At 46.3% G+C, this 12,525-nt stretch overlaps 1 protein-coding gene across 1 annotated transcript in view; it reads left to right on the top strand.

The window, feature by feature from the left end:
- The window catches only part of lrch1 (leucine-rich repeats and calponin homology (CH) domain containing 1), a gene marked incomplete at both ends in the record, with an annotated part of 209,233 nt that overhangs the window by 136,396 nt on the left and 60,312 nt on the right, over window positions 1–12,525 (top strand). The window contains 5 exon segments of the mRNA XM_083776022.1: window positions 138–172; window positions 174–216; window positions 1,826–1,931; window positions 7,155–7,270; window positions 12,482–12,525. The exon segment at window positions 12,482–12,525 is cut by the window's right edge and continues 27 nt beyond it. Coding sequence (XP_083632148.1) covers window positions 138–172; window positions 174–216; window positions 1,826–1,931; window positions 7,155–7,270; window positions 12,482–12,525 — 344 coding nt within the window.

The following is a 12,525-nucleotide window of genomic DNA, read 5'->3' as shown; positions in this document are numbered from 1 at the left end:
CCAGTGTCACTTACTCATTCCCTCCATCACTCACTCTCTCTCTGCGCACACATACACGTGCGCGCACACACACACACATACACAATCAAATAGCCCTGTGTGACCCTCTGACCTTGCCATGTCCTTTGCTGCACGAGGACATCGACCAGCACAAGAAACAGGACACGACTCAGGAGTGGCAGCGACAACGGAGACAAGAGACTGTCTGCTACGAGGTAGTGTGTTGTGTGTGTGTGTGTGTGTGGGTGTGTGTGTGGTGGTGTGTGTGTGTGTGATGTGTGTGTGAGTGTGGGTGTGTGTGTGCGTGGTGTGTGCGTGTGCATGCCGCTCACCGTGCTAATTGATGAACGTTACCTGCTTTCTTTCTCTTACATGTGTCCGGGTCCATTGTGTACATTATACACTGAAAAAGAAAGAACGATATATGGAATCGTGAGCCATCATTAATTTGTAGTTTTTCCATTACCGAAGCCTTTTGTTCTCTGCAGTCACTTTGGTCTCCTCTCTCCTCCTCCTCTGTGTCTTTCATATCCCCGCGTTGCTTTCATGCATCATGACACTGATAAGATGGCTGTCATTTCATTCTTCTTTCATATTGTTTCTTTTGTCTTGTCCTCAATTCGGTCCTTCCCCGAGGATTACGCCATCGCCGTGAATGACGGCGGCTCGTTATCTGGCGACTCGTCAGAGTCTGAGCGTCTTTCAAACGGCGCCTGGACGTTAGTTAGGGTTTCTTTCTTTTTTTTTTGCAGCTGTGTCTCTCTGCAAATGGAAAAACGTAATGTTCCAATTCAAATCCTTTGATCCCTGCCTGAGCTGAGAGTGGCTTTTAGAAGACAGGTTTACTAGATGTTATATTTGTTTTAGAGATGGGACTCGATTAAAAAAATAATCTAATTAATCAGAGGCTTTGAGATTAATTAATCTAGATTAATCGCATTTTAATCGCATATCATTATTTGACCCGAGAACAGTGAGAAAGCAATTTTTTCAAATGGATTTTGGTATACTAGTCTAGTGAATCAATGAATAGTGAATACATAAGTTTAAGCAATAAAACATTGTTTTTGTAGTAATAGGGGTAATAATTCTTTATTGAATAATTGCACACAACTGTGCTGTAATCCACGCTACCATCGGATAGCCTTTTAAATCCTATTTCCAATCCACGGGGACAAGCAAAGTGATCTCAGCGGCTTCCCCCAGTCTGGTGAACTGTCTGCGGTGTCTGGTGGTGTTATTGTCTGAAGAGGACACGGACACTTGGTGATTTTTCTGTAGTTAATTAATCGTAATTAATCGCAATTAGTCCCTGCCCTAATTTGTTGTTTTGTTTATTTGTTATTTATTAATTTACTAGTCCATAGCCGAGGATGTGAGCAGTCAAAGTAGTTTGCAGAGTTTGGGTTCTGCGCTGTGTTCACCGTATATCAGGGATTTAAATATAGAAATACAAATTTAAAAAAGGGCCTGAATAAGGCCTGATCTCTGGGGTTTTACACAGAAACGCTAATAAACAACTTAGTTAGAATTCTGGGGAAGCGGATAAGGGGCTTCCTGGCGGTGTGTGCATATGCTTAATGGTCAATGCCTGTGTGCAAACTGAGATCCACTGGTCAACCCACTGAGAAGAACCATGTGTCACGTGACCGACACAATTAGTGTGTACTTTTGTGTTTGTGTGTGCGTCCATGCACGTCTGTCGTATGCGCTTTGATGTGTTGAAATTTGCTCTTAACTCTTCTTCTTGCGGTTGTGTGTGTGTGTGTGTGTGTGTGTGTGTGTGTGCGTGCGTGCGTGCGTGCGTGAATGCGTGTGTGCGTAGCCATCAGACGAGGACAGCCTGAGTCTCAACGTCCCAATGTCCAACATCACCGAGGAAGAAGGACTCGGCAAGGACGACTCCACAGAACACATCAGCTGTCTGACAGGTCTGACACACACACACACACCCTCACACACTCATACAGGCGCACACTCATACAGGTGCGCACACACTAGGGCTGTCAGTTCACCTCTATAATCCAATTCGAATTTCATTGCTTCATTATTTGTAATTTTCGAAAATATTCGAATATTTACATTGTTTATTTTAGCTCATATTTAGCTTATAATAATACACAGAATATAATACGATGCATGTTCTGTCCACTAGAGGGCCCCCCCTTCCAAACGACAAAGCAGTACTTTCAGCACACGTAATAATGGTTTTCACGGCACAAAATAGCGTTTAAACTGTTTTATTGAGCACAGTGCACTCAGCACGGTAAGATTGTTGTCTGTCTATAGTGCAAATGCATTTTACAGTGAACGTGAAACGTAAAACGACAGGCCTAGCGCGAGACCCACCGAATGCTTGTGTTTCCACGGACATTATGTCATGTCATTGCGGTCACTCTAAGCGCCGCCGCTCCTCCGGACATTTCGGAACTTTTCGGGGGTACCGCCTGGGTTCTGCGCGACGGGCTTGACCATGCGGAGTAGCCCTCGTCGCCCCGCTCAGGACCCACGGAACCGCGGGCTTGTCAGCGGCGGTACCGCGAGGTCACGGGGCCTAGAACGCACGAAAATCGAGCCTCCGAAAATATTTTCGAGACATTTCGACGTTTCTGACCGCGTGCTCAGCCTTTGCAATCGGGGTCCCTGTCACCTTCGTGTAGCTGGCTAGTCTCCGCTCATTTATCACCGGGCCACTAAGCCGTCTCTATTACGGTCGCGAGGCCACGGGGTCCGGAACCCGGCCCACATTCGCTCGAGACGTAAACGTGCACGTTTTCACATGCAGTGGAAGCGGCCGGGGAGATATCACAGCGGTAGATTCGTTACTCAATACATTTAGTGAGCGGATAAAATAACATAAAACAAAATAAAAATATTAAATAGAATTAATAAATGATAAAAGCTCCATTCGAATGGCAATTTTAGCTTTCGAATATATATATATTTTTTAATATTCGAATTTCTTTCATATTATGAAATTCGTTCTGACAGCCCTAGCACACACACACACACACACACCCTCACACACTCATACAGGCGCACACTCATACAGGCGCGCACACACACACACACACACACACACACATACACACACATACATACACACACTCACTCATACACGCAGGTGCACACACTCATACATGCACACGCACGCCCTAATACTTGCCTGCTCACACATCACAAAATCACTAATACATGCACACGCACACCCTCATACTTGCACACTCACTCACACACACTCACACACACACACACACACACACACACACACTCAATCACTCATACATGCATTACGTCCGTCCGTGCGTGTTCTGGCTAAACTGGACTTGAGTTGAGTAATGAATGCTCTGTCGTAGGACTGAAAATAGCCAATGTAATCTGGATCTGCTATCTTCTGCGCACAACAAGGCCGTACAACCAGAGCGTAAATCGGGCTTACCTCTGTCGCTTTATTGCCCTCCGTGCACGCATCAGAGAAAGCGCCCGTTAGAGAGAGATTAAATATACTATAGGAGAGTTGCATGCATGAAATGTAGTGCATTGTATTTCCTATGGCATGCATCAGTATTTGTGCATGGAGAGATTTGTGCAAACAGAGTGGTTTGGTAAAAGAAGACCCCCCCCCCCCCCCCCCATTTTCAACACAGATAGACACAGACAGACAGACACTCCGGACACATCTTTGCTATCCTGTTTCCTCTTTTCCTGTGTGTGTGTGTGTGTGTGTGTGTGTGTGTGTGTGTGTGTGTGTGTGTGTGTGTGTGTGTGTGTGTGTGTTCGTTCCCCTGTCTATCACTGTTGTGAGTTAGCCATGGTTCAACCCGTCACCTAGCTGGGCTGAACCCGATCAAACGAGTAGTTTGTACAAAAAAGAAACAGTAAAACTAAAGCTAAACCTTTGTCCCCTCACAGACCGTTCAATTAAAACATACACGCAAAAATACGTTTGTTAATGAAAATGTGTGGGTGCGTGCGTGCGTGCGTGCGTGCGTGCGTGCGTGCGCACTGCGTACGCGTTGAAGACGGAGCACATCAGGAAGCTAGTGTCGGCACAGGGAGGCACCACACAGCTGGGTCAACATTTTAATCGGCATGGGAGTGTGAGTGTGAGAGATCTGAATGAATGGGTCTCGGCCTGAAAGGTTTGGGAACCACTGACTGTACTACAGCATGCATAGCAAAATGCTCAGTGTTACTGTATCCAACTCAGAGAGTGTTTGTGATCAGAATGCCAGTTTGTACACTTTCATTAACCCATTCTGAACGGGAACCCATTTTGGTGTCAGCGTCATGTTATGCTTTAGCTATTGAAAAATAGCAGATCTACAAGCTCATAGCGCGCCACCGAGTGGCGCGCTACGAGCTTGTAGGTCTGCTATTTTTGAAAAATCGAAGAGCGACTGACATTTTTAGAATCTGATCTCAGGTCAGAATGGGTTTTAATCAGACCAGTGTGTGTCCAGTGGAAACCCTCGTATGAATCTGATCTCAGGTCAGAATGGGTTTTAATCAGACCAGTGTGTGTCCAGTGGAAACCCTCGTATGAATCTGATCTCAGGTCAGAATGGGTTAACAGGAGGATTTCACTGTGCAGTGGAAAAATACGCCCCAGAAATCACTTTAGTCCTACAGTAGCTGGCTGTGGCAGTTTGTCTAGTCCTACAGTAGCTGGCTGTGTGAGTGTGTTTGTGGTGGGACGGCCCTATCGGTGATGGATCCACCCTCTCCCCAGACGCACAGCCTAAATAGACCACCTCAATCTCTGGTAATTAGGTCAGAGCAGTGGAACACACTGATTGTAGAACACATTGGTCCCTGCAGGGCAGAGTGTCGCTGTCAGCTCTGATTTATCTGATGTGCAACACTAGACAGTGTGATCTCCTTATCTTTTCTCCAGCTGGGTGAAACCAAAATCATTGCATTGAACTGAATTAGTGTTTAACAAACCATTCCGTGTAACTTAACTTAAAACAGTTTAAGTGCCAGGGACGTAATCCCGTAATCCCGACGTCTTTGCAATGAGTGCCAAAGACGACAAGACGTAATAAAAAATAAAAATAAAAAATATTTTTTTTTCTTTTTTTTTTACAATTTTTGTTTTTTACATTTTTTAAAAAACGCCCTCTCTTTTTTTATAATGGGAGAATTGGCACTCAGAGCCTAAACTGGTGACCACCAGGTGGCACTGAAGGAGTTAAAAAAAAGCTAAAATAATGTACCAAAACAATGCCGTAAAGGAGTATGGTATTGTCTCATGGGGGGAAAAATACTTTTCTACATTCAGCCAACATGATGGCTTGTTCAGGTGGGGAGCTACAGTATGTGAGAGGTTAGGTACCGTGTCTTGTTCAGGTGGGGAGCTAACAGTAGATGAGGGGTTAGGTACCGTGTCTTGTTCAGGTGGGGAGCTACAGTATGTGAGGGTTTAGGTACCGTGTCTTGTTCAGGTGGGGAGCTAACAGTAGATGAGGGGTTAGGTACCGTGTCTTGTTCAGGTGGGGAGCTACAGTATGTGAGGGCTTAGGTACCGTGTCTTGTTCAGGTGGGGAGCTACAGTATGTGAGGGCTTAGGTACCGTGTCTTGTTCAGGTGGGGAGCTAACAGTATGTGAGGGGTTAGGTACCGTGTCTTGCTCAGGTGGGGAGCTAACAGTATGTGAGGGCTTAGGCACCGTGTCTTGTTCAGGTGGGGAGCTAACAGTATGTGAGGGCTTAGGTACCGTGTCTTGCTCAGGTGGGGAGCTACAGTATGTGAGGGTTTAGGTACCGTGTCTTGCTCAGGTGGGGAGCTAACAGTATGTGAGGGCTTAGGCACCGTGTCTTGTTCAGGTGGGGAGCTAACAGTATGTGAGGGCTTAGGTACCGTGTCTTGCTCAGGTGGGGAGCTACAGTATGTGAGGGCTTAGGTACCGTGTCTTGCTCAGGTGGGGAGCTAACAGTATGTGAGGGCTTAGGTACCGTGTCTTGTTCAGGTGGGGAGCTACAGTATGTGAGAGGTTAGGTACCGTGTCTTGTTCAGGTGGGGAGCTACAGTATGTGAGGGCTTAGGTACCGTGTCTTGTTCAGGTGGGGAGCTAACAGTATGTGAGGGTTTAGGTACCGTGTCTTGTTCAGGTGGGGAGCTACAGTAGATGAGGGTTTAGGTACCGTGTCTTGTTCAGGTGGGGAGCTACAGTATGTGAGGGTTTAGGTACCGTGTCTTGTTCAGGTGGGGAGCTAACAGTATGTGAGGGGTTAGGTACCGTGTCTTGTTCAGGTGGGGAGCTACAGTATGTGAGAGGTTAGGTACCGTGTCTTGTTCAGGTGGGGAGCTACAGTATGTGAGGGCTTAGGTACCGTGTCTTGTTCAGGTGGGGAGCTACAGTAGATGAGGGGTTAGGTACCGTGTCTTGTTCAGGTGGGGAGCTACAGTATGTGAGGGCTTAGGTACCGTGTCTTGTTCAGGTGGGGAGCTACAGTATGTGAGAGGTTAGGTACCGTGTCTTGTTCAGGTGGGGAGCTACAGTATGTGAGAGGTTAGGTACCGTGTCTTGTTCAGGTGGGGAGCTAACAGTATGTGAGGGTTTAGGTACCGTGTCTTGTTCAGGTGGGGAGCTACAGTATGTGAGGGCTTAGGTACCGTGTCTTGTTCAGGTGGGGAGCTACAGTATGTGAGAGGTTAGGTACCGTGTCTTGTTCAGGTGGGGAGCTACTGTATGTGAGGGCTTAGGTACCGTGTCTTGTTCAGGTGGGGAGCTACAGTATGTGAGGGTTTAGGTACCGTGTCTTGTTCAGGTGGGGAGCTACAGTATGTGAGAGGTTAGGTACCGTGTCTTGTTCAGGTGGGGAGCTACAGTATGTGAGAGGTTAGGTACCGTGTCTTGTTCAGGTGGGGAGCTACAGTATGTGAGGGCTTAGGTACCGTGTCTTGTTCAGGTGGGGAGCTACAGTATGTGAGGGCTTAGGTACCGTGTCTTGTTCAGGTGGGGAGCTACAGTAGATGAGGGTTTAGGTACCGTGTCTTGCTCAAGGACACTTTGATGCGTACCGGTAGATGGCCAAACCGACGACCTTCTGATTACCAGATGGCCTCTCAGATAGGGTGGCCTTAAAAAAAGAAATGATTCTATTTTTAAATGAGAGGTTAATTCTTTGTTGATCTGACCCCCTTTCCAGCGGACGCCCACACAGACTCAGTCCGTCTAATCGAGGAGAGCCCTACGGAGGCCCTGGAGGAACAGTTTGGTTATCGAGACTCGGGACTCAGCACACGATTTGTCAACTATATAAAGGCAAGAACCTGTCTGTCTGTCTGTCTGTCTGTCTGTCTGTCTGTCTGTCTGTCTGTCTGTCTGTCTGTCTGTCTGTCTGTCTGTCTGTCTGTCTGTCTGTCTGTCTTTAAGTTTCTTGTTGTTCCTTCTTCACCTATAGGGTCTACCAATATCTCCCGGAGGGGGCGTTAACATATGTGTCACGTGGTAGCGGCCGCCATGTTGGCAGGCCTTTCTGCTTTGTTTACAGTCGGCGACCATCCGTGTGCGTTCTAATCTTTAAACACCAGAGGGAGTTCAACGAGCTCGTTCCTGGCGACAACACAGTGAGCCAACACCAGGATGGAAAGAAAAAACGTCGGCCTCGACATACCTTACAAGGACAAGCATTAAATGTAGTCGCATTAGTGGTGGTAGAAGATGGAATCCTCTGTTCAGTCAGTGTGTTCATAGGGGTCGAGACCGTCAATATCCTTGATTTTGTTGAGGTAACGCTCCTTTTCCTCAAAGTTCAGCTTGTCCTTGTAAGCAAGGTATGTCGAGGCCGACGTTTTTTCTTTCCATCCTGGTGTGTTGTCGCCAGGAACGAGCTTGATTGACGTCACGCAGCACGTGTACATTGTTAAAGATTCATATGGAAAGTATCACCAGCATAAATGATTGATCAGTTTGTTGCCTTGACGTGGAATAAGAATGGAAGTTAGGTGAAAGCTGCTATATGTCTAGTGTTGGTCTCTCTGTAGAGTAGACTATGCTGTTCTGATTGTCCCTTTGGTCTCTCTGTAGAGTAGACTATGCTGTCCTGATTGTCCCTTTGGTCTCTCTGTAGAGTAGACTATGCTGTTCTGATTGTCCCTTTGGTCTCTCTGTAGAGTAGACTATGCTGTTCTGATTGTCCCTTTGGTCTCTCTGTAGAGTAGACTATGCTGTTCTGATTGTCCCTTTGGTCTCTCTGTAGAGTAGACTATGCTATTCTGATTGTCCCTTTGGTCTCTCTGTAGAGTAGACTATGCTGTTCTGATTGTCCCTTTGGTCTCTCTGTAGAGTAGACTATGCTATTCTGATTGTCCCTTTGGTCTCTCTGTAGAGTAGACTATGCTGTTCTGATTGTCCCTTTGGTCTCTCTGTAGAGTAGACTATGCTGTTCTGATTGTCCCTTTGGTCTCTCTGTAGAGTAGACTATGCTATTCTGATTGTCCCTTTGGTCTCTCTGTAGAGTAGACTATGCTGTTCTGATTGTCCCGTTGGTCTCTCTGTAGAGTAGACTATGCTGTTCTGATTGTCCCTTTGGTCTCTCTGTAGAGTAGACTATGCTGTTCTGATTGTCCCTTTGGTCTCTCTGTAGAGTAGACTACGCTGTTCTGATTGTCCCTTTGGTCTCTCTGTAGAGTAGACTATGCTGTTCTGATTGTCCTTGGTGTTTATTGCATGTGACCGACAGCCTGAGGCATGCATTGGGGGCACAGCATTCGGTGGCGCAGTCGGTAGCGCTGTCGCCTCACAGCTAGAAGGTCCTCGGTTCGATTCTCGCTGGGGACGCTGTGGGCGCTGGGGGCGTGTTCTCTCCTCCGAATCATCAGTGCCCATACCCTAGGTGGGGTTTCTGTGTGGAGTTTGCATGGTCTCCCCGTGTCCCCTAGGGTCGGTACCCTCACAAAAAAACATGCAGTAATCCTGGTCTCTATACTGGCTCCCCCTGATGGAGGGGAAAGGAACTGGTCGGAATAACGTGTCCCTTCCACGCGCTACGTCCAACCGGGGAAACTCCCCTGTCAGGTGAAAAGAAGCAGCTTGGACTCCTCATGCATTGAAGGAAGCATGATGTCAGTCCGTTGCTCTACCCAGGTTGGCAGAGGGAGTGTAGTGCCCAGGATTACACTGACAAATTGACAAAGAAAAAGAAAACTCATATGGCAACCTTTCCAGTCGCCATACCAACGTCACAACCTACACATTAGGTATTTAGCAGATGCTCTTATCCAGGAAGAGCTTACAAGTAAAAAAATTGAGTGCTGCATTTATTTGCCTTGTAAAATGCTCTATAGTCTATAACATGGGTCTTTTTCAACAAAACGTAGTTCATGTACAGTAGTTGCTCAATATTGATTAACAACACATTTTCAACAGCTAGTTTACTGGTGTGTTGATTATTCAGGAGCTTCCAGAGGGGACAGGAACTGCCTTGTTTGTGCATAGATCAGGAACTACTTTCTTACAGTGAAATCATAGACTGTAAAAAATATGGACAAAGCGTTCCCCGGGTCTAACATGGACGTAAAATGAAGCCTGTTATTCCTGCACTGTAAGTCGCCATCTTTCTAGATCCGTTTGGGCCCAGCTGGCCATTGGCTGGCTCCGTTTGGGCCCAGCTGGCCATTGGCTGCCCAGACAACGAGGCGGGACTTCCCCCCTTCTTCTCCGTTGGTTTTTATTTTGACTCGAGTGGGTGGGGACTCCCGATCATAGACTGTAACGGTAGCCACGCCCCTCAGAACATACGCGACTTTATGGTCATTTATTTTATAAATGGGACCATAATTTTCCAAAAAGAATATTATGACATTAGAAATGAGACTTTAAACTAGTGACTGGAAGCAGAAAGTATCCATATTGTGTAGCCGTTTTATACAAAGTATAACGCCCATGGGGCTGTTATTTACAGTGAGTTTAGAACAGCTAAGTGGGTTCTAGGCACGGCGTCGTGCCTACTGTAACAACGTCTCATAGCTGGTCTAAAATCGCTGCATTGTTAACAACACACCTGCGAGTCGAAGGTACAACATTTAGGACATTTTACTGAACTGTCAGAATGTGCAAAACAAACTGCCGGACATTGTTCTACAGAATCTGCCCACGTTGTGGACATTCAGTGTGGTTGTATATAATCGGTCCAAATCACCCACACTAGTTAGTGTTGGTTGATTTGGTTGGTACAGTACAGTACATTCAGCAGTACTAGGAACGAACACATACCCAAAGGTTAGCTGTTTTTAACCCATTCTGACCGGGCACCCATTTTGGTGTCAGCATCATGTTATGCTTTAGCTATTGAAAAATAGTGGCGCGATATGAGCTTGTAGATCTGCTATTTTTGAAAAGTCGAAGAGCGACTGACATTTCTAGAATCTGATCTCAGGTCAGAATGGGTTATAATCAGACCAGTGTGTGTCCAGTGGAAAGCTCGTATGAATCTGATCTCTGGTCAGAATGGGTTAAAGCGCTGTGGGGGTACCCTACCCTCTGGGTGGGGGTTTGTGGGACGATGCAGAGAGTAGCAGACAGTCAGAACAATCACAGGAAGATGTTTGAGCGTCAATGACTACACGTTTTCTGTGTCGAACCATTTCCTCTGTCTGGACTATGTTTTCTGATACTGGCTGATACGAGAAAGTAGAAACTGAATTGACCCTCTGGGGATGAATGAAGATTTGTCTTAACTTTACCGGTCCGTGTGTGTGTGTGTGTGTGTGTGTGTGTGTGTGTGTGTGTGTGTGTGTGTGTGTGTGTGTGTGTGTGTGTGTGTGTGTGTGTGTGTGTGTGTGTGTGTGTGTGTGTGTGTGTGTGTGTGTGTGTGTGTGTGTGTGTGTGTGTGTGTGCGCACTGTAGCTTTTTGGTCCCATGTCTGGTTCAAATCTGTTTTCTGTCAAATAGGAGAACAGTTTCAGTGGAACTAGTATGGAAGCCAATTAAAGGGATTGTGACATAAAAAAAAAGGTTTTGGAATTGTTCTTATTTTTTTTAGGTTTTCTAATCTCAATTGCGCCCAAAAAACATGAACTTTTAACATTCAGTAGATTTTCTGTGATCTGGGGTTTTCTGGCTCAAACAGGTGCTCTGATTTGCCGGCAGTAAGTGACATCACTTACTGCAAATCCCATATATGTCAATGGGATTTGCCAGCAGATGTCACTGTTTCACTGTGTTGCCTGTTTTCATTGTAGCTCAAAAGGCCCAAAAAACCCCAAAGAAAACTTCAGACCACAGAAAATCCACTGAATGTTCAAAGTTCAGGTTTTTTGGGTGTAATTGAGGTCATAAAACCTAAAAGAAAAAAGAAAAAGAAAAATGAATGAAAATGAATGTCATAAAACCTTTAAGTTTAACACTTAATTATTCTGCCCAACGTTGTCTATGCACGTTTATCTTTCCCCTTCTTTATCTGTCGTTTTCTCACATCCATCCGTCTCCTCCTGCTCCTCGCTCTCTGTCTCTCTGTCTCTGTTTTCTGCCTCTCTGTGTCTGTCTCTTTTGTCCCTGTCTTATATAAGACAGCTCTGTCTGTCTGTCTGTCTGTCTGTCTGTCTGTCTGTCTGTCTGTCTGTCTGTCTGTCTGTCTGTCTGTCTGTCTGTCTGTCTGTCTGTCTGTCTGTCTGTCTGTCTGTCTGTCTGTCTGTCTGTCTGTCTGTCTGTCTGTCTGTCTGTCTGTCTGTCTGTCTGTCTGTCTGTCTGTCTGTCTGTCTGTCTCTGTTTTCTGCCTCTCTGTGTCTGTCTCTTTGTCCCTGTCTTATATAAGTCTCTAGCTCTGTCTGTCTGTCTGTTTCTCTCTCCCCCTGTTTTTTTTTCTTTTTTTTTCTTGCATTTGTAAATCTATTGTTGTTGTCCAGATAGCGGTAATAGAGTAAGCTCATTAGGTTGTCTCATGGTCTTTGTTTGTCCTGCTGTATTGCTTCATTGTGTTTAATGCTAGACTCTTCTTTCTATCTGTGACTTTTTCATGGTCTTTTTCTGCTCTGTAACTTTATTTAGCACAGCTTTATAGGCTTACTCTCTCTCTCTCTCTACCGTGTGGATCAGCACAGCAGGGGGGGGGGGGGTGGAGAGAGGATGGATTTGGAGGAGAGAGGAGGGTGAGAGATGGAAGGAGAGAGGAGAACAGTTATCACACTGCCTTGTGTGTGTGTGTGTGTGTGTGTGTGTGTGTGTGTGCGTGTGTGTGTGTGTGTGTGTGTGCGCGTGTGTGTGTGTGTGTGTGTGTGCGCGCGTGTGTGTGCGTGTGCGCGTGCATGGCACACACAGGGTGGTGGTAATGTCGTTGAACTTTGGTCCAATCGGTGATTGAGTCTGTTGGTCATGTGACATAACTGCAGCTGGTGCTTACTTGTATGTGTGTGTGTGTGTGTGTGTGTGTGTGTATGTGTGTGTGTGTGTGTGTGTGTGTGTGTGTGTGTGTGTATGTGTGTGTGTGTGTGTGTGTGTGTGTGTGTGTGTGTGTGTGTGCTCGGCTGCTCGCAGGGTCGGTCGGCAGCAGACTTCGATGAGCCTCTCAGGATAGAAGA

The sequence above is a fragment of the Protomyctophum parallelum genome, assembly GCF_964188405.1.
Source record: "Protomyctophum parallelum genome assembly, chromosome: 11".
Lineage (NCBI taxonomy): Eukaryota > Metazoa > Chordata > Actinopteri > Myctophiformes > Myctophidae > Protomyctophum > Protomyctophum parallelum.
Note: the sequence above shows the minus strand (reverse complement) of the source record. Positions and strands in the feature narration are given on the sequence as shown.